This window comes from Ornithorhynchus anatinus, chromosome 3, assembly GCF_004115215.2.
Source record: "Ornithorhynchus anatinus isolate Pmale09 chromosome 3, mOrnAna1.pri.v4, whole genome shotgun sequence".
Classification (NCBI taxonomy): domain Eukaryota; kingdom Metazoa; phylum Chordata; class Mammalia; order Monotremata; family Ornithorhynchidae; genus Ornithorhynchus; species Ornithorhynchus anatinus.
In genome coordinates, this window is record NC_041730.1 from 55,447,726 (window position 1) to 55,470,847 (window position 23,122).

The window sequence follows — 23,122 nt, forward strand, 5'->3', positions numbered from 1 at the left end:
GTATAACATTTTATGCTGAATCTCAGGTTTATTTAGCTCTAGTCACTCAAAAATATGAGAAGGTAACAGAGCTTTGGTGTTTTTGAACTGCTACTGTCCAAAAAAAAAAAATACACAGTGGAGAGTGTGGTGGGGGAAGAGATGGAGAGAGAGTGAGAGATCGGGAGGAGGGGGGTGGAAAAGGGAGATTTTTATTGGAAGCAGTTAAAGTGGTTGCTATGAGACCTGCTCCAGCAAACAGTGAAACGGCAGCAAGCCTGATACTGATCGTTCTTATCTCTTGTACTAAACCTTTCCTTTTACACAATTTTTAGAGTTGTTTCATATCATAGCAAGCACCTGACAGTTGTGGGGTTTTTTTTTTCTTCCCTCCTCCTCCAGCACTTCTTCTTCAGTCCCTCGTGTAAGATGGAGACAGAAAATGAAACCATCTGCTCCTCAAGCAGTTCTTCAGGAGGGTCCAGAGAATACAAGGTGGTGATGCTAGGAGCAGGGGGAGTTGGGAAGAGCGGTAAGTTTTTTCATTCCAAATATTGGCTAATGAGGGGTGAAGGGGACAGGTCCACTTCTCTGAGCCAGGGAAATCATGATGTCAGTGCCGGGAAGGGTTTCAGCTGCAGCTAAATACCGGGCTCCTGTCAGACTGTAAAAAGGAGTTAGGATTGGAAATTCATTGCTGATGAGTCAGCAGAATTTAGTTGCCGACAGAACATCTTCAGAGCACAGTCTTTTTTTTTTTTGGTACAGTATTTGCAGATGTTTGCTCTTTGTATAATTATGATCAACACCGCATTATATGGGTTAAATTGCTACGGGGAGTGGCTAGGTCTTGTATGAACTATATTTAATGTTAGATCTGTAACCTTAAGACAAACCAATGAGATGGAAACCACAAGTGTACATAATTGGGCAGGACATAGACTCTCTTTCTCTCTCTCTTTCTCTCCCTCTCCCCTCTCTTGTTTTTTTTCTCTCTCTCTTCTGGAAGTATGGTAGCTTTCAGTGTTTGTGCATGCCATGTATTGGTTTTCACGATTTCCCCCTTCTTTGAGGTTAGGCCTTCTAACAAGTAGGTTTCAAATGTCAGTATATAAATTGTTGGACTGTGGGAAGTTGGGGATTGTTTGGGGTAGAAGAAGGGGTAGAAATAGATGTGAGAGAGAGAATGAAGAGGGCCTAGTCAAAGTTTGATTGACTGGAGGAAAGGAAAAGATGTTACAGGGCAGAAATGAGAAGCAACGATTGGTGGAGTTCTTAAGAATTTGAATTTGATGCAGGTAACAAAAAGGGTACTTGAAAATTTCTGGCATCATGTGCTTACTCTGTGAAAAGCACTGGGTAAAAACTATTTGAATGAATATACTCAAGAAGAAAAAATTTGTCCCAAAAAGAGCTTACAATTAAAGAGGGCAGTGATTGGGTGTAGGAAGAAATTAACGACCAAAAGGACCAGTGTAAATGCTGATTTTGACAACTGTTTCAGACAGTTTAAGGAGTGGGGGGATTTAGAGAGAATATCATATCTCTAATGTGGAAGAGAACAGATCCTAGGGAGAGTTTAAATGTTGACCTAAAAGACATGATGTGGACCATCAGGATTCTGTGCACATGACACAGAAGAAGGGAGACTGTCATAACTATAAGAAAGTTGCGTAGGAAGGAGTTCAATCTAAAATAGCCAAAGGATGCTAACATGAAACCAGGAAATACTAAAAGTATCCTGAAAGAAGTTAGGGGAGAGAGAAGCATACTGGGGAGTAGACTGAGTGCCAGAGGAAAGCCTTCCGTTCCTTTCCCTTCGTCACATTTTTCAGGGAAGTAGAAAAAGAGATAATTGATAGGATTTACACCCAAGAAGCTATCATTTTTTAAATCATGCATTCCTGCCTGCATCCCTGCTTAACACATGGTCCGCTTGAATCTTGGTCTATTGAATTAACAAAACAAAATGAAATAATGTAACTAGGAAAATAATCTAAGACTGTGAGAAAGGGACATGGTGTAGAGTGGAGTAGGGTGGCCTAGGCAAGGGTGGAGTAGGAGGAGGACACAAATAGATGACTCAATCAGAATTTATTTTAAAGCAAACTTGGCAAAGTGAATTTAAAGGGGTGTCTTTGGTTACTAAACTATTTTTTCCCATATTTTCTTGTCATGTTTGCTATATATCATGTTTAGCTCATGATGCTTTTGTCTTCTCTCAAGAAACTTGAAAGGTTTATTTGGAGATAGCAATCATATTTTAAAGCTTCAATCATGGGTGGGTAAGAGTCTGTGAAGTTTGTCTAGTAGGTCAAATGATTTGAATTTTAAACCCCCATATTTGCACACAAGCAACCCAGGATAGCATGGAGCATAATGGTGGCATCTTTTAAAGGAGATATTTTCCTCTCCCCCAATATTAGAAGCACTGATATATCATTGCCACTGACTCAAACAATCTGAGCTCTTGGAAGGAAATACTGAGTGCACTGTATCTGCTTTAGTGTCTGCTTGTTAAAGTAGCTCTGAGCAAAAGGCCCAGACCATAATTAAATCTTTGGAAAATTACATTTTCAAATGTGATAAATTGGAATCTGAGTGCCCAGAGAGCCTCAGAGAGGCCACAGAAAAGTTCCCAGAAGTCAAATTAGTCAAATTGGAATGATTAGCTATGCCAGGCAGGTTTTTTTTTGACTATCAGCTAATGTAAAATTACCTAAAAATATGGTTTAAATACTGGAGAGGCTTTAGATTTAGTCAAATGTTCCAAATCATGGCAGAAATATGCAGACCTTTGCTCTTTGAATGTTGCTTTTAGTGCTTCTTATTCTACTAGCATGCCAGTTCCCATAAATATTCAGAAAACAAAATAAATTACAATTATTGCATTCAAATCATCCTAAAATGACACTTTTTTGTTTTGCAGAAGATTTAAGATGGCACAAAATAAGCAGGGATTTTTCTTCCTCTTAATGGTTGACACTGATGGAATTTGTGCAATGTGATTTCAATAAATATCCATTTTCTTCAGAGAATAATCAAAAGAGGGCAGCAATCTGTCCATCTTGTCTCTCTCATACCAATTCTGGAAGTATCTTTTACCAATTCACTGCTCCCTAGGGCTGAGAATTGTGCTTTTCTCCTAGAAATTTCATTCAAAGAGCCACTCATCTTAAGACAAATGATCCTTATTTTCACTTCTCTTTTCTGCTGAAAAATAGTTCAACATTCACTCTGTATTCCTTTATCACCAGCTCATAAGACATTTAAAAAATTGCAACCTTGGAATATAAATTTTTAATTTAGTTAGTCAATTAGACTGGTTCCTGATTGACTTAATGTGCTGCTGAGCAATCTGAAAGCAAATTAACATTATGAAATTAAAGCAGTGAATTTGGTTGAGGCCAGTAGAAGCTTAACATGAAACTTTCATATTAGTTTACTTCATTCACCTGTTTATAAGCAGTATTTTTGAGGGGGTACAAAACAATTGATTCTAGTCTAGGTCTGCAAATGGACAGACCATTTCTTCCACCTGCACTGTGTTGTGCCTTTTTTTCAGTGATTACAAACCCTTTCTTCAGCTGTAAAATGATATAAAGTGATTGCCTAACTGCTTGTCAGCTGAGTAGTTGATCAGTGCTTTACAAGAGAGTTGTAGGGTGGTGGTGGTTTCCACACAGTTTTCGGTGGTTCAAGTTCCTTTATCTAAGAAACAAAACTTGAAAGATTTGAGGCCTGTGTTTGAACTCTGGGGAAGATTCTGGTTGCTCTAGAAATCAAGTACTGAAAGCTTCTATAAAGTTTGCTTCTGTTTCAAGAAATCATGTTTTTAGACCTTCAGAGAATGGTCTTAAGGTTATAAATGTTGTAAATGTGTAAGTAGAAGGCCTGATTCATTTAGTATGTTCTATAGGGCATTTTTTCTTAACATCTCTTTAGCTTGAAGTGTTTTTTACCTTTAAGGTTCTTCCAGATCAGCTTTAGTTTGAAAGTAGTCACCTTTCTTAAAATGTTCCTTGAGAAATATGTGCAATATTCAACTATGCACACTTAAGTATATAGGTATATATATTATTAAACAGGCAAGTGAGCTGTGTAGCTGAGTGAGTCTGGTTTCTTGTACTGATACTGATGCTTAAAAAGGACCTTTAACTTTAGTTATCAAGATACTAATTTCCAGTTATTGGTTTGAATATGTTTTGTTAAGCAAAAAATGTAGAGTAATAAGAAAAACAAAACTTAAGTCTTTTGGCTACCTGTTTAGCTACTATAATTAGTAATAATAAGTAATACAATCACTTGCTGTAAAAAACTTAACATGGTAGCTGAGTGGAAAATCAAATTAAAGTACTGAGTGGAAACTAAGGAACATACACTTTGCAAGATGTTGAAACTAGACTGTAAGCAATGATACATCAGTGCTTCTAATAATGTGGGAGAGGAAAATATCTCCTTTGAAAGAGATGGGCTGGGAATGTATCTGCTAATTCTGTTGAATTTTATTCTCCAAAGCATTGAGTATAGTGCTCTGCACATAAGTATTCAGTTAATACCATTGATAGGTTGTTTTTTTTTTTTTCTCTTCTTTCCCTTTTCTTGCCAGAGAACCTTTTTGAATGTTTCTATGGGCTTGTGTATTTGTGGGATCAAAATTTGGACCCCCTTCATTTTGGAAATTAGATTTTTTCCCCCAAAAGAGTTGGATTAGCAGTGGACAGCTGGAAATAATCTGCTTTCAATCACATGGGAGTTAGAACCAGACAGAAGACAACCTTGAGAAGATTGAAACATCAATTTAATTATTTGATTTTTTCAAAGAACCAGCAATGGTAGATTTATACTGCAATTTAGGATTGGCTCTAATTTGCAGGAACCAATTCATTTAAGAGAAAATCATTAGAATGCTCCATACTAGCTGCACAATTCAGGACTTGATCTCCTTCCAAATCACATTTGGACTGTATTCCTATAAAGTCCCTTTCTCTGGGTGCATAATGCAGATTTTACTGAGTGACTCTGAGGGCATGCATGGAAAGGTTTTTGCAAAGGTGTAGAAAGAAATATGAACTGGATCAAGAATTAAATATCTGCTATTATTTGCAAATTTATGTTCCATACCTTAGTATTGATCAACCTCAACTTTTGAATATGGAGTAGTAATTTCAGTGACTATTATGTCAAGCTGCTACTTATAGCTGTAAATAATCCCTTCGTTCTATCTGACATGATGTGCTATGGCTTTTTAATACACACTCCATGCACCCACAGCTTCCTATGGAAAGTACATTGAGAAATTGCCTGCAGCATTAAATCCTCAAAGTGTCTTCATAATGGACTTATGATTTACAAGTGTACATGTTTTTGTCTTGAATCAATCCAGATTACAATTAATTGCAACATGTTCTCTCACAGGCTGTATAATCTATTTTGAATAGCAGTTTTGCTCTTTATTTTTGTTTTCTCCAGCAGGTGGGCCACACTATTCCTATTTTATGGTTTAAGGGGAAAAGTGAGCCAAGCACTTACAGTCTGGAAAATCTACAATTTAAAAAATTTTTTCCTCACTTTAAACATCTTTACTCTTTCCCACTGACACTTCAGTCCTTCTAAACACTCAGGTTTTCATTTATATAAATACTTTATATACTTTCTCCTAGTTGGAATTTGTGTGTCCCATGCTAGACAATTAAATTCCTTGAGGGCAGGGATCATGTATGTTAAATCTCTTTCTAGTACCTTCCTTAAAGCTTAGTACAGTGCATCTGAAATGCATGCTCAGTTAATGGTAATAGTAGTAGTATTATGAGGAGTATTTATGTCTAGGCTCAGACCAAGACAGAGTGTGAGCACCAGAACAGGTAAGTCTTATTCTCTCAAGCTATATGGTAATTTTATCCTTTTTTTTTCCCCCTGGGCTTGTCTCTTTCCTCTTTATCTAATGCTATGCCCTACTGGTGCATACATACACAGCTTTGCCTGGTCCAACAATATTTTCAGAAGAGAAAAATACCCTATCTTCTTCCTCTTCCATGTCATTTATCTTTCTTTCTCATCTCTTTCTTTCTTACTAATTTAGATGACCCCAGGTGTGTCTCTTTATTTATTTTAATGGGGGTAATCCCATCTTTGACATCTCCCCACTCAAATTGCCCCTAAGTGTTTAGTATTTCTAGAGGTCCACTGTTAATGTTTGACTGGAGCCCTTGGGAATCAATCCATCATTCAGTGGTATTTATTGAGCACTTATATGCAGAGCAATGTTAAGTGCTTGGAAGAGTAATAATGATGATGGCATTTAAGTGCTTACTGTGTGCCAAGTACTGTGTTAAGCACTGGGGTAGATACAAGATTATCAGGTTGTCCCATGTGGGGCTCAGTCTTAATCCCCATTTTACAGATGAGATAACAGGCAAAGAGAAGTTAAGTGACTTGCCCAAAGTCACACAGCTGCCAAGTGGCAGAGCCAGGATTAGAACCCTGATCTCTGATTTCTAAGCCTCTGGTCTTTCCACTAAGCCATGCTGGTGCTTAAACCATGCTGCTGTAGTACAGTGTTCAGTACATTACAGTGTAACAGAATTAGTAGACACATTCCCTGCCCATAAAGAGCTTGGGGACTAGAGTCTAGAACTTTATGAAGGGCAGGAAGGTCAGACTCAATTTGGGATTGTAAAATATCTTTCAAGTAAATTAGGTTCTGCTGACAACTGCCCTTTGTTTTCTTTCATATGGCCTAATGAAAATCTGCATGAAGACAATTTTGGGGGCTGGGATGCTTGTGACCAAACATTATTGGGTACATGGCCAAGGCCATCCTGATTATAGCATACTTTAATAGAAGTTGCTCTTTTTAAATGGCTTTCACCATTCAGAGTATTTGTGGAAGAGGACAAGAAGATCCATGAGCTAAACCAAGCCTGAAGAAAATGATCAGAGTACTTGAGTAGTATTAGAGAGTAATACAATGAGATAGAATTGTGGGTTTATCCAGTATTCACTACTGATGCTATGTAATCTTGGCCAAGTTTCTTCTCTATGATTCTGTGACTCAGCCTGATAATTAGCCTGATAAGCTCTGTCTTGCTTCCATGCCTTCCCATTCTCCTGCTTTTATATATTGGGGTTAATTCTTGATGTGATACTATCTAAACAGAGTTTGCAGATTGAAAGAAAAATGCTACTTAAACTCAGGAAATCATATGGGTTGATAAGCTTTGATGTTAATTCACAGAACAAACCATGTGATATTTGACTGGGTTCAAAATGGGACAAATATTCAATCATTCTCACATCAGCATTAGCCTTGGGTATTGTAATCATTATTTGCAAAGCTTGTCAACTTTATAATTCCCACAGTTAAACTCACTATTTTGAAGATTGTTATGAATTCTGACAACTTTTCCCTTCAGAAGGTTTTAAGGATGTTAGGAGGAAGACTGTAGAATGAGCTCCAACTTCTAATAAATAGAAAAGCTACTGGCTCTGGTAGTACCTAGGGGACCTAGTTGTTTTATTCCCTACCTGACAACTGTAAGTCCTACAGGTCCCACTAATTGTAAATATTTTGCCTGTCGCATTAAATTCCAAGCTCCAGGCAGGCTGTCTTGCTTTGGTTATACTTACACCACCATTTAGTACAGTGTATTGCAATCCATAAAGACCAACATTATTATTACATAGTCCTTTGGCAACTGCACAGGCTGGACAAAGGCAGAAACAGAATTTATAGAATACTCACTAGATGTGCACAGTAAGTAGTGTCACATGACCTGCCTTCCAGCAGATTGCACTATGAGGGAAATACACATCAAAAGAAGATTGATCACAATTAACTATGTAGTTGAATACACTTTGTGTTTGGAGTGGGTCTGGGCATCAGAAGCCCGTTGTTGGGCAGGGATTCCCTCTATCTGTTGCCTAATTGTAAATTCCAGGCACTTAGTGCTCTGCACACAGTAAGCACTCAATAAATAAGATTGAATGAATCAGAAGGACCTGTATTCCAACCTGGCTCTACCACTTGTCTATTTTGTAACCTTGGATCAGTGACTTAATTTCTCTTTGCCCCAGTTACCTCACCTTTAAATTGGGGATTAAGACTATAAACCCCATGTGGGACATAGATTTTGTCCAACCTTATTAGCTTATATCTACAGCAACACTTAGGACCAGTACTTGGCACATAGTAAGCACTTAAATGTCTTTTCCAAAAAAGACCAAAAACCAACAATTCTATACCTTGTTGAAAATCTATAAGGCCCTTGTGGTGTCCAGTCTATGACTGAGAGACATATGGACCTATGATAGACAGATCTAGCTTTTAGAGGAGTCTCAAGAGTGTTATCTCCAAACCATACTCGGGATTCTTGCCAGGCCATTTGATATAACGAAGTGTTGGAATGCTGTCACCTCACCAACACTGGTATTCATGGAAAAGGACATGAGAAGAATGGGTGACAGGATCTATTTGTAATCTTTTAAAAAATGAGCATAGTTATATATTATGTCTCTGGGTTTGAGTCTCTAACTCAGTACATTCCTCTGATTTTGACTTCTCTAAATCTATTTGACTTATTTTTATTTGCCTCCTTTACAGAAGAAATTGATATTTCTTTTTAAAAGAGTAAACTATGGCACTTTCATTTCAGCTCCCACCCCAACACAGGACATCCTCACAAAGAAAAAAAAAATTTGATACTCTCTTTCACTACAAAATAACTGATTTAATCACAAAAACAACCAAAAACTATGTTTTTTTGTGTTTTTTGTCAAGGTACCCACCCATCTCCAAAACCTTTACCAAGAGGTGAGCGTCCATCAGGGGAGACTGCAAAGAAATCATAAAACAAGGAGTTTGTGGTGGAACTAAATCCACCCAAATGGGAATAGATTTAGTTTCTTATTGTGATGACTGTGGGGCTTTCCCTGTGTCATCAGACTATTTGTCTAAATTAAATTCTAAGAAAATTTAAGAACTGAAGAAGTTTTCATTCTCCTTACTAGAAGCAGAGTGGCTTAGTGGAAAAAGCATGGGCTTGGAAGTCAGAGGTCGGTGGTTCTAATTTTGGTTCTGCCACTTGGCAGCTGTGTGACTTTGGGCAAGTCACGTAACTTCTCTGTGCCTCAGTTACCTCATCTGCAAAATGAGGATTAAGACTTTGAGCCCTACGTGGACAACCTGATTACCTTGTAGCTACCCCCAGCGCTTAGAACAGTGCTTGGCATATAGTAAGCACTTAACAAATACCATCATTATTATTACCAAAGTACTTAGTGCCCAACAGATAAACTCTCACCTGCCAGGTAGCAGGTCTGGGTTCCATTCTTGACAAGTGCTGTCCATTCTTTTAGGGTTGAATTATAGGATAGGCAGTCCATAATTGGTTGTTAGAGGGGAAACTAGAACTATTTGGAGAATTTCTATATGCTATGCAGCACACTCCTATATTAAGGATGGCAACTATTGAATGTTTCTCCAAAGCATCTTTTACCATGGTCAGAGCCCAGTGAGTGAAATGGATTGACCATTGATCTGAATCAGTAGTGTTATTTATTTATGATATAATGTGGAAGACTGCTTTATGGAATATTCAGAATATAACATAATATAATAATGACACAGAATTATTGGTCAAAGCCTTAATAAAGGTATTAAGAGCTTTGTGCTAAACACTCTACGAAACATTGGGAATGAATACACAGTTGGAATTAGGCTTGCTTCCTATCCCTTGGGTGGCTGAGGGGAGGCAGGGAGCTGCTATACTTTAAAGGTTCAGTTTCATGGTGACTGTCACTCTCTTAATATCTTCTTAGGTTAGTAAGTAGATAATAAAATGGTGAAAGCACATACTTTGAAACACAGGAACCCAGAGAAAAAAAAATAGTTTGTAGCCCATTTCTTCTGTTTACATTTTCAGAAGCTTAGATCTTTTCCAAATGTATGCAAATTATTCTTACATTATAGACTTGAAATAAGTAGTATAAGTTTTTTGGCTTATTTTCATTTCCTTGTTTAAGGATCAATTAAACTTGGATTTTTTTGGGTTCAGTTAAATCCAAACCTCATACTAAACATTCATTCACTAATTCAATAGTATTTATTGAGCATTTACTATATGCAGAGCACTGTACTAAGCGCTTGGAATGTACAAGTCGGCAACAGATAGAGACAGTCCCTGTCCTTTGATGGGCTTACAGTCTAATCAGGGCAGACAGGCAGACAAGAACAATGGCAATAATTAGAGTCAAGGGGAAGAACATCTCATAAAAACAATGGCAACTAAATAGAATCAGGGTGATGTACATCTCATTAAACAAAATAAACAAAATAAATAGGGTGATAAAGATATATACAGTTAAGCGGATGAGTACAGTGCTGAGTGGGAGGAGGAGAGGGAAAGGGGGGAGAAGAGGGTTTAGCTGCAGAGAGGTGAAGGGGGGTAGAGGGAGCAGAAGGAAAAAGGGGGGAGTTCAGTCTGGGAAGGCCTCTTGGAGGAGGTGAGTTTTAAGTAGGGATTTGAAGAGGGGAAGAGAATTAGATTGAGGTGAGGAGGGAGGGCATTCCAGGACCGCAGGAGGACGTGGCCCAGGGGTTGACAGCAGGATAGGCGAGACCGAGGGACGGTGAGGAGGTAGGCGGCAGAGGAGTGGAACGTGCGGGGTGGGCAATAGAAAGAGAGAAGGGAGGAGAGGTAGGAAGGGGCAAGGTGATGGAGAGCCTTGAAGCCTAGAGTGAGGAGTTTTGATTTGGAGCGGAGGTTGATAGGCAACCACTGGAGGTGTTTAAGAAGGAGAGTGACATGCCCAGATCGTTTTTGCAGGAAGATGAGCCAGGCAGCGGAGTGAAGAATAGACTGGAGCGGGGCGAGAGAGGAGGAAGGGAGATCAGAGAGAAGGCTGACACAGTAGTCTAGCTGGGATATTACGAGAGCCTGTAGCAAAAGGTAGCCGTTTGGGTGGAGAGGAAAGGGCAGATCTTGGCGATATCATAAAGGTGAGACCGGCAGGTCTTGGTAACTGATCGGATGTGTGGGGTGAACGAGAGAGGCGAGTCAAAGATGACACTGAGATTGCGGGCCTGAGAGACGGGAAGAATGGTCGTACCGTCCATGGTGATAGGGAAGTCTGGTAGAGGACTGGGTTTGGGAGGGAAGATGAGCTCAGTCTTGCTCATGTTGAGTTTTAGGTGGCGGGCAGACATCCAGGTGGAGACATCCTGGAGGCAAGAGGAGATGCGAGCCTGAAGGGAGGAGGAGAGGACAGGGGCAGAGGTGTAGATCTGCGTGTCATGTGCGTAGAGATGGTAGTCAAAGCCGTGAGAGTGAATGAGTTCACCAAGGGAGTGAGTGTAAATGGAGAACAGAAGAGGGTCAAGAACTGACCCTTGAGGAACTCCAACAGGGGGAGGAGGCGCCTGTGAAAGAGACCGAGAATGACCGGCCAGAGAGATAAGAGGAGAACCAGGAGAGGACGGAGTCTGTGAAGCCAAGGTGAGATAAGGTGTGGAGGAGGAGGGGATGGTCGACAGTGTCAAAGGCAGCTGAGAGGTCAAGGAGGATTAGAATGCAGTAGGAGCCATTGGATTTGGCAAGAAGGAGGTCATGGGTGACCTTAGAGAGAGCAGTCTTGGTAGAGTGGAGGGGACGGAAGCCAGATTGGAGGGGGTTCAGGAGAGAATGGGAGTTAAGGAATTCTCAGCGGGGAGTGTAGATGACTTGTTCTAGGATTTTGGAAAGGAAGGTAGTAGGGAGATAGGGCGATAACTGGAAGGGGAAGTGGGGTCGAGAGTGGGGTTTTTTAGGATTGGGGAGACGTGGGCATGTTTGAAGGCAGAGGGGAAGGAGCCATTGGAGACTGAGTGGTTAACAATAGAAGTTAAGGAAGGGAGGAGGGCAGGGGCAATGGTTTTTATAAGGTGAGTGGGAATGGGGTCTGAGGCAACAGGGTTGCCCATCCATCAATCTCTCTATGCAGTCATTTTTAATTTGCTGCTTTTATGGTAGGTGATTTAACTATACCAGCTAATCCCTATTTAACTAGTAATGTCCTCCGCTTTCATCTTTATGGATTAATCATCTGTGGGAGTTTTTATATCCATTTTTCACTTAATTGTTCTAATCTGGAAAAAAAAACAAACACCCTTCACTATTTCTGGTGATTGGTAAACTTCAGAGTAATTTACCAACAAGAACTCGCTTTATTTCAATGAAAGATCTCAAAGCATTTTATAGATCACACTCATTCATCATTAAAATTAGATTGAATCATCATATCTTTCAAAGGATATTTGTTGAGTATCTGCAATATGGCCTAAACAATGGGGAACACATCTTGTCCTATCATATGCTCTGGATGGCTAAAATGAACTGAAATGTATTGTTGGAATGCTTTTCCCCCTCAGTGGAAAAATGAATAAAATTTTTAGAGATTATATAAAGTATAAATTGGGAAAAGCATGGTAGTTGGATAGATGGATCTAAGGATTAGATCCAGGGATCTCAATCTGGGCATTTTAGATGCAGTAGAATCCTGGGCAGGAAAATCAGCACCCATTCTCCTCTCAGGTCTGTAACAATTGGTGTTATATTACTCCTAACTTTTCCCACTGCCCAAGGGTAATATTTTTGAAGATCTCACTTGTCAAGGCATTTTCTGCCCATCCTGACAACATACCTATAAAACAAGTAGAAAGCATATATCTTCTTCTCTCTGTGTAGATTCATAAGTTGAAGAGGAGTCTTAGCCAAAAAACAAAAACCAGATAATGTGGTGTTACCCCAGTATCCTTATAGATAATCCAGAGGGGCTGAGGAGAAGCACTAATTGTTTTGGAACTTTTATGGAAACATCCAATTTCACATTTGCTTGTTGTAGAAACAGCCTTGAGTTTAGAAAGATTAAATAATGGCCTTAAGTCACAGAAGAAACCATCCTGCAGAAATTCAATGGGAATTTATAATCCCTGAGTTTCTAAAAAAGATGTTCAGTTCCCTGAACCACTAGGGAAAGTTGCTATTATACCATATGTAAGTGACTTACTATCTTGATAAAAGGATTGGACTGAATGTAAATGAGGCTTGTATTGTGCATCTAAGCTAGTGATTTACATTAATTTACACATGATTTTTAAGTGTTTGCTCACAGAATAATTTACAAATAAATTAAACTGTTTCCAACTCTGCCTAATGTATGGGAAAGATGATGTATGACAATTTGTGCATTAGTGTAGAACAACTGGGTTGACTGAAAACTCTGGAGTATATGGCAAGCTCTATCATGGAGTAATCCTTTCTCCTCCCTGCATTTTGAATTTCTCCATTTCCATTAACTTTACTTCCACACTTAACATAGATGTATTGTACTCCTAACCTCAGCATTTAAGTAAAATTTTATTTGGAATCTAATTTATGTATCCAATTCTACTTCCTTCTGATAAAGCTATATCCACCTATACCTATTACTTGTAACTCTTGTTTGTTGCCTCCATTGGATTGAGATCTCTGAGGGTAGGAAATGGGTGTCTTACTGGGGAGAATATAGTGAAGCATTTAGTATAGGACTTCACACTCAACATATACCACGGCTTGATTTCTCTTCACTAACTCTGCAGTTGTACAATAGGCCTAGAACCACTGACTCATGCCCTAATATCTACTTGTCTTTCTCTGAAAAGAGCACTCAATGCTCCTGGAAAGTGTGCATGTGACAAAAGAGCCACTCCTTTCTTAACTGTAGTATGCCACAATAGCTTATCCCCAGCAAATGACTTCCAGACTGCTTAATGAGCTTGTTGTTGACAGGGAATTTGTCTGTGGTATTGTACTCTACCACCTGCTTAGTACAGTGATTTGCGCACTAAAGGCTCAAAGAATAGTAAAGCAGCTAACACATCCCCATATACCACTCCTCCTTCTTCCCTATTCTCCTGAATTCTCCATATAAAGTAGGGAGGATAGGAGGGGTTGCCATAGTTTCTCACCCAAAAGTCTTGATATTTTGCTGACTAAATTAGTTGTCAGAAAACTGGGAATTGGGACACCATCACAAGCTTACTTGCACATCTTGACCTTTCCTCTGCCCTTTAATGAGAAGTGTGTGTGTATATGCTGGTGGGTGGGTGGTGAGTTCCCCTGTATTCTGGGCTACCTAGAATGTTTTGGAAATTAAACTGAGCATGCTGCAATACGAACAAGGAAAGTCAAGCATTTAAAAGTAAGCAAGAGTTTTAAGACAGTGCAAAGAAAGCTGGCCAGGTTAGTTGGGTAAATCACAATTTTGCAGCATTTGTATATTTTTTCACTTTTTCCTAAATAGCCCAGAACAGTCCCATATACTCAGAATGTCATGCTGCTCATACCCAAGCTATTAATTTTTTCAGGCATAGAAAAACATTTTTCTTCCAAAAAAGTGATCTTATCACCTTTTCATCATTGGGAAAACTTCAAGGCACAAGTCATAGCTAAAATGGAGGCATTGTCCAAACCCATGGCAGCTACTTCCTTTCCTGTGGCATCATCCTTCTCCATTTACTGGACACTCACCTTCCATTACCTTTGCATTTATTTAATTTTTCCTGGGTTGGTAGAATTCAACAATCGCTATCATTTAATTATTAAAATAAGAATTGGTGGGTGGGGAAAGGGTAGTAGGGACTCCATAAGGGATACCAAAGTAAATTGCCAGTAGCAACAAACAATTTAAAAAGCATATTTCCCTGAGAGGCAATCAAGAACGATTTATTTTCATGGAAGATGAGTGCACCCTTTCTTCATCTAAATAAAAAACAGTTGTTAGGCTTTGACACATATTTGAAGAGTGAGTTACAACAGGCTTTGAAACACCCAGCCAGGACAATCACTTTTTCCTCATAGGTAGTGACAGTAAAGTTAAAGAAATACAAAGTTTGTACCTGGTGTTGAGTTCCCCTCCACATCCTTCACTGGTGAAATAGAGGTTGAACTATTTTCAGTCAGGAATTCAGCAGCCAGGGAGTGAAAACTAAGCTGCCTAACACAGGTTTTTACAATGGCATCTACCTAATCAAATGAACATTAGCCAGACTCTCCTGTAATGACATATTGATGCTGTTTATATTGCTCATTATTTACAAACATGGCTTAGTGAATAGAGGACGGGTGTGGGAGTCAGAAGTACCTGAGTTCTAGTCCCAGATCTGCCACCTGTCAGCTGTGTGACCTCGAGCAAGTTACTTCCCTTGTCTGTGCCACAGTTATCTCATCTGTAAAAGGGAGATTTAAGACTGTGAGTCCCATGTGGTACAAGGATTGTGGCCAACCTGTTCAGCTTGAATCTACTCCAGTGTTTGTTGTATAGTAAGTGCTTAACAAATATCATTATTATTATTTGTGGAAGGGCAATACAATAACCCAAAGTCTTTTAAGTCTGGGAGTTAGAAGACCTGGGTTCTAATCCCAGTTCTGCCACTTGTCTGTTATGTGATCTAGGGAAAGTCACTTTATTTTTCTGTGCCTCAGTTATCTCATCTTTAGAATGGGAATTTAGACTGTCAGCCCTATGAGGGATAGGGACTGTCACCAATCTGATTATCTTGTATGTACTCCAGAACTTAGTACAGTAGCTGGCACACATTAAGCCTTTAACAAATACCATTAAAAAGAAGAGTCCTGAATAAATTAATAGGAAACCAAGACTAACCCTACACATGTGAGTATTTAATAAAAATATATTTGGTGAGAATAGGAACTCTTATCCCTGCCTCTATTATATGTAGGGTGATAGACTAAAACTACACTTGCAGTTCAGCCGTATGTCACAACTTCAGGAGGTAGCTAGAACCACCTTGGAGCAGAGTTCTATTGGTTTGCACAGCATTGGAACCTCAATCCCCAGTAAAGCAGGGCATGTCTTTGGGCTCCAATGCTGCTCTCAGGCTCCAATTCAGGATCAGTGGTTTACTCATGGTTGATATGGAATCTCTGGGTTTTCTGATGTAACATTGGTAATAAGAAGTATGCCATGTGCTTGCATAACTGAACTACAATTACCACTGAGTAATGATTTATATATGCAACACATGTAATTATATGGTGTATATATAAATCATTATTCAATGTATTTACTGAGACCTTACTGTGTGTGGAGAATTGTACTAAGAGCTTAGGAGAGTACAGTACAACAGAGGTGGTAGTCACGTTCCCTGACTATAATGAGCTTATAGTTTAGAGGGGGAGAGAGATCTGTATCTCTCTCTCTCTCTCTCTCTCTCTCTATATATATATATATATGTGTTTGTGTGTATGTGTGTGGTGTGTATGTGGGTGTGTATGTGATTTTAGAAAATTTAGAAAATTATACAGATATTTCAGGATTGGAAACATCCTTTCCTGTCCAAAGCATCATGTGATGACCACCCTCTTTCTCCTCAACTTCCACAACTGTTCTAGCTCATTTTCCAAAGTTAGAATGAGAGCAGGTTTAATAGATGCTCAGTTTTAAGTCTAATTACTTTAATTCCAGAAATTCTGGGGGTTTTATACTCCTCCTGTCTCCCTCCACACTCTTATCTTCATTAGGGAGGAAAACATGGCATAGTGAAAAGAGCATAGACCTGGGTTTTAATCCTAGCTTTGCCACTTATCTGTTGGTTGTCCTTGGGGAAGTCACTTAATTTCTCTGTGCTTCAGTTATCTCACTTGCATAATAGGGATTCAATCTTACTTCCTGCTATATTTGGGGAGCCCTATTAGGGAGAATGACTGAGTCCAATCTAGTGAACTTGAATCTACCATGGCACTTAGTAAGCACTTTAAAAGTACCATTAAAAAAAGGCACAAATCAGGAATGGAGTTTTGATGTTTCAACTAAAACATGTTCTTCCCTGCAGTAGGTAGCATTGTTGTTTTTTTTTTCCTAATGGTATTTGTTAAGCACTTCCATACCAGCCACTGTTCTAAGCACTAGGGTAATAATAATAATAATGTTGGTATTTGTTAAGAGCTGACTATGTGCCGAGCACTGTTCTAAGAGCTGGGGTAGACACAGGGGAATCAGGTTGTCCCACGTGGGGCTCACAGTCTTAATCCTCATTTTACAGATGAGGTAAGTGAGGCACCGAGAAGTTAAGTGACTTGCCCAAAGTCACACAGCTGACAAGTGGCCTAGCCGGGATTCGAACCCATGATCTCTGACTCCAAAACCCGTGCTCTTTCCACTGAGCCACACTGCTTCTCATAGATAGAGAGGGTAGGTATAAGGTAATCAGGTTGGACACAGTCGACATCCCACATGGGGCTCAGTTGTAATCCTCATTTTACAGATGAGGGAACTGAGGAACACAGAAGTAAAATGACTTGCCCCAAGTCAAGCAGATAAGTTGCACAACTGCGACTAGAACCCAGGTCCTTCTGACTTGCAGGCCCATACTCTACCCACTAGGCCACACTGAAAATGTCCTTGTGAGATCTGGGTAAGTTCAGGCCTTACAACACATAGTTTGTACACAACTTCTCTGTAAGCACTGCATTTGCAGTGAAACTAGATACCCCATTGTCATTGACTCTGCTATTTTAGATTGTTTTTTTCCATTTCCTTGTCTCTCTCCACCCATTGTTGGATATTCTGCTGCCTAAGTAGCTCTATATCACTGATGAAAATCTTTGGTTAAGGATAGTAATTTCCATATGCAGGCTGGTATATAACCTTGGTTTTCTTGAGACTTATTGATAGTCTGTAGAATTTTGCTGGTTCTGCAGAGTGATTCATAATCATTTGCTTGTCGTCTTTCGTGTGTGCTTCCAGGGCACAGTAATCAGCATATATCAGCTCCAGAATGACTGATTCAAGGACTTTCTATGATACTCGTAGATTGTTGAGTGAGAAGGGTTTTTCAGAAAGCCGGAATCATTTTCTAACAGACGCTTCCAGAATCCTTGCTCCTTAAAGGAGGACAAATAAGACCGAGAACACATTTAAATAACCTTGCTTTAACTCATGGGTGATGGGAACACATAAGGCAAATAAAGTACATAGGAAACCAAAAAGTTCAAATGGACCCATGCAGATATAATTTACAGAGGATTCTTTATCTCCAAAGAGAAGCTAGGCTGAACAAAGTGGAATTAAGGTTATTTTAATATGATTTCTTATAGGAGGTATCAGAGTAAGTTATACAGCCTCTTTGCCCTGATTCCATGTGTTCATTCACAGACAGGTTGAATTTTCTTCCAAATACATAAACCACTTACTGGACTAGGGAAACTATGTTAATTCTTCTAGGCCCTTAGGAAAACATTCAGATAGCATTTTCTAGGTTGGGCCAAAGATTTAACATTATGAAGTTATCAATGTATTTGTTGGGGGGAGAACACTGTCAGCCCCTTGAGCAGTGTATTAAAAAAGGCAAAGTTATGGCATGATGCTAAATGAACTATAGTATATTATTTTTAAATGATATTTGTTAAGCACTTACTATGTGTCAAACACTGTTCTAAGCACCAGGGTAGGTACAAATGATGTAGGACATAGTCAGTGGCTTACATATGATCTCCACATTTGAGTATTACTGGGGGAAACCATGAGATGAAGACATGGCACACTGCAGTTTATTTGGGGTAGGGATATTGAGGATTAGCTATCCTAAATAAAGACATTCAGATAATGATATAGAACAAGCAGCTATTATGTGCGAACTCACAGATAGTCCATAAAGATGAGGTAAAACTTGTCATCTGTGAAGCCTGGAAAATTTGGGACAGTGTCTCAAATACTGGTGTCTTTCCCCCTGTCCCCCCAGAGATATCTGCTGCTTGCCAGACCACCAGGGGATTTGCCAACTCAATTCTTCCCCGATACCCTCCCCCAAATCTTCATTTGAGGCCAAAACCTTGATGTGGAATGCGTTGTGAATATATCTATGTGCTCCTCTGTGAACATCCATCACCCCACTTCTCCCTTCTCACACACACTCCCTCTCATGGGAACCGTCACCCACTCCACAGTTTTTTGTCATAGAAAATGTTTGAAAGACAATAATTTTTAGGGATACCATTGGTAAAAATCATTCTTGGCAGTTGGCCACTCTGAGGCAAAGTGAAGAATATGACTGAATAAATGGTGATGGTTACTCCTGACCAGATTTGAAGGCCTTCATCCCATTCAGTGCAAATTCAAGAAAATGATCACAGCAATATTTCATGAATAATTCATTTTAATTTTAATAAAGAAACCTTTGTTGACGAATCAGGAAGTGATTCATGATCCTTGAGATGTTTTTTCCTTTATACTGTGAACCCTTTCTTCCTTTATCCTCCAACTCTCTTCTCTACCATCTGCAGTCTTTCTTCTGCCCCCTCCATTTGACTGAAAATGCCCTATCTCAAGTCACCTATAACCTCTTTTTGATCAAATCCAAATCTATCTTAATACTCCAAGACTTTGCAGCTGCCTTTTAATGCTGTGGGCCACCCTTTTCTCTTGAATACCCTAACCTATCTATTCTTTTCTCCCAGTTCTCCTACTTTTCTGGCTAACGCCAATAGATCTAAGCTCCTTGTGGGCAGGGATCAACTCCCACTTGTATTGTACTCTAACAAGCACTAAGTATAGGCCTCTACAGATAAATCAGTGGTAATTATTGAGATGACATCGGGACACAGTGAATAAACTAGTGCTAGAGGAGTGGATTGTGAAGGCTGAGCTGTAGTAGGAGATTAGTGAAGTGAGGTAGAATGGGGCAAACTGATTGAGCATATTGATTTGATACATAGTGCTCATTAAGTACCATTTATTGAAAAAAGAACATTGTGAAGACAAAAATGACCCTCTTTGAGAGCTCCATATAATTCCATTGCTATTTTTCATATTAGGTTTCGTTTTCCTCCTATATCACTTGTTGGATTTATTAGTGAAAGTACTTTACTAGAATTATATGGACATTGAAGGGATACAGTTCATGCTGGTTTGTCTCCAGCTTTCTTCACCACAAAGTATGGTCATATATATGTATGGGTATCTTTTATTGAGAGCTTACTGGATGCACAGCACTGTAATAAACGCTTGACAGAGTACAGTATAAAAGTTGGCAGACACATTTCCTGTCCACATCAAGCTTACACTCTAGAAGTGGAGAAATGTAAATTACGGATATGTACATAAGTGCTATGGAACCGAGGGAGGGATAAATGCAGGGTTATCCAAACACAAGGGTTATGAAGAGGGAATGGGAGAAGAGGAAATTACTGCCTAGCTGAGGAAGGCCTCTTGGAGGAGATGTGCCTTCAGTGAGGCTTTGAAGGTGTAGAGAATGATTGTCTGATTTGAGGATGATGGGCATTCCAGGCCAGAGACAGGACATGGATGAGAGGTCAGTGATGAGATAGATAAGATCAAGGTTCAGTCAATCATATTCCTTGAGCATTTCTGTGTGCAGAGCACTGTACTAAGTGCTTGGGAGAGTATAATATAACAATAAGCAAACACATTCTCTGCCCACAATGAGCTTACAGTCTAGAAAATAAGTAGGTTGACTTTAAAAGAGCATAGTGGGTGGGCTGGGTTGTAGTAGTGAACCAGGGAGGTACGGTAGGATGGGGCAAGGTGATTGAGTGCTTGAAGGCAGATGGTAAGGAAAGATACATTTTATTAAAACTTTTTTGCTTTTTTGGCTGTCAGGGAAGAAATGATCATGTGGGCATGAACTCTGAGAAAGTATAGATATGAGTTAATTTATTTCTTTTCTACTGACCTCAGCAAAGATGGCCCAATAATCAAGTGGGCATTTTGCATGCATTACCAAATCTCTACTCCACATAATCTCTTGAAATCCATAGGGGCTCCACAATTGGGGATGATAAGGACTTAAATTACTCAGGGGATTAAAATCAAGTCATTGGGTTTTGGTTTCCTGCTATCTCCCTCTCTCTGAGGGTTATTGGCAGGGAAAGAGAGCAGCCCATTAATAGTCCAAGACAGGACCTCACCCAAGTGTCTGATCAGTCAATGGAATTTGAGTATCTACTATGTGAAAAACATTTCACTAAGCACTTAGGAGTTCAGGCCTAGCCTAATGTGACAGTTTTTTTCATTTTTCCTAGGCCCATGAAATGTACGGAAAGGATTAGGAGAGAGGTTAAGGGAATGTTGTGCAAGAGTAGTTGTTTCTGTGCAATGCTGGTATTTGTGGACTTTGAGTGCAGTCATGTACTACTCAGCTTGCATGAAGCTTGGTGGTGTTACAACAGCAGCCTCCCTGGTTGTGTGCCACAACTAATAATTGTGCTATTAAATGCTTAGTATGTGCCAAACAATGGGCCAAGTAGTCACAATAAAATCAGATAAGGCAAAGTCCCTGTTCCACTTTGGGCACACAAGTAAAACAGGTCTTGGAATCCATTTTACAGATGAGAAAACTGGGACACAGAGAAGTTAGGTGACCTACTCAAGGTTACACAGCAGGAAAATGGAGGAGCCAGGATTATTTTTAAGGTTGTACTATTATTATTTATTACTATAGTTAAGCACTTATTATGTGTCAAACACTATTGTAGTGCTGGATTAGATTTCAGGTCTGCGGCTCTCAGGCCCATGCTATTTCCACTAAGCTACACTGCTCCACAAACTCTAGCCCAGGCTTGTTAGCAGGGTTAGGCTGTCTGAAATGGCCAGGTATGTTAGAGTGCAAACCTCCCCATCTTATCACAAGCTTTTACGAGCCTCTAGGCAAGGTGGATGGGACTGTATCTGTACTGCGTGACACACTACGAAAACCTATCTGCAATGTGCAGAATGGAAAGCAACAGATCACCAAGTTAAATCCTCTCACGTGGAATAAGATGATTATTTGGAAAGAAAAATGAAGACACTTTAGCAGGAATCTATAAACAAAATGCCACTCAAATAAGATGGCTACTGATTGTACTAAATTCCAGAGACCCCTGCGGCAATCCCTGCTTATTTAAACAAATACATAAATCACAATAACTATTAAATATTTTAAAAAGTGTCTACCTTGTGGGAATGACTAGTGTTTGTACTTCTTTCCATCCCTGGAGACATTCATAATTCTCTGTTGTAAAACTGATAAGAAGCAAGGAATAGATGTAAAGGAATAATAAGAGCACACACAAAAGGGTTCTATGTGGAAATTTGCAGAATCAATATATTTGCTGTCTGTGTTTCCAGCTGGGCCTCTGACCTTTCCTGATACAATCTATGGCATTTATTGTGGTCTTACTGTATGCAGAACACTGCACTAAGTGCATGTAGCCTGTAACCTATAAACACTCGAGCTGTTTCTGAAAGGTGGGACCAACCTGTAGGAACTGAGGAGGAAAGGGACTGAACATTTAAAAATGAACATTAAATGTTTTTGCATCTGAGCCCGTTAAGCACTTGCCATTCAACCTCACAACACCCATGTAGAGAACTGTAATATTAATAATGTTGGTATTTGTTAAGCACTTACTATGTGTAGAGCACTGTTCTAAGCTGCTGGGGGAGATACAGAGTAATCAGGTTGTCCCACGTGAGGCTCACAATCAAATCCCCATTTTACAGATGAGGTAACTGAGGCACAGAGAAGTTAAGTAACTTGCTCACAGTCACACAGCTGACAAGAGGCAGAGCCGGGAGTCGAACCCATGACCTCTGACTCCGAAGCCCAGGCTCTTTCCACTGAGCCACTTTCCACTTAATATTTTTAAGTTGTCTTTCTCTCCCTCTAGAGTTTAAGCTCCTTCATCATCAATGGTATTTATTTAGCAGTCACTGTGTGTAAAGCAAAATACAAGACACTTGGGAAAGTATAGTACAATGGAGTAGATAGAACAATCCCTGATCACAGTGAACTTGGAGTCTAGAGGAGGAGGCAGATGTTAATATAGTAAAAATGTAAAAATATGTACACAAGTTGTGTGGGGCAGATTACAAATGCCCAAAGGTCACAGATTTTGAAAGCGTTAGGGAGCCCAGAAAAGAGGTCTTCACTTGGGGAGGTTTCTTGGAGAAGATGTCAATGTGAGCTTGACAAGGCTTCAAAGGTGGGGAAAGTGGTGGTCTGACACACGTGGATGGGGAGGGAGTTTCAGGCCAGAGAGAGGGCATGTTCAAAGGATTGTTGGTGAGGTAGATGAGATCCGGGCTCAGTGAGCCAGCTGGTGCT

The 23,122-nt window shown here is 39.7% G+C and overlaps 1 protein-coding gene across 1 annotated transcript in view; it reads left to right on the plus strand.

Moving 5' to 3' along the window:
• The first annotated feature begins 214 nt into the window (after positions 1-214).
• Positions 215-23,122, plus strand: part of RIT2 (Ras like without CAAX 2) — a 352,945-nt gene continuing 330,037 nt past the window's right edge. The window contains exons 1-2 of the mRNA XM_007659987.4: positions 215-282; positions 382-511. Coding sequence (XP_007658177.1) covers positions 409-511 — 103 coding nt within the window. The 5' untranslated portion in view covers positions 215-282; positions 382-408. The remainder of the gene's footprint in view (positions 283-381; positions 512-23,122) is intronic.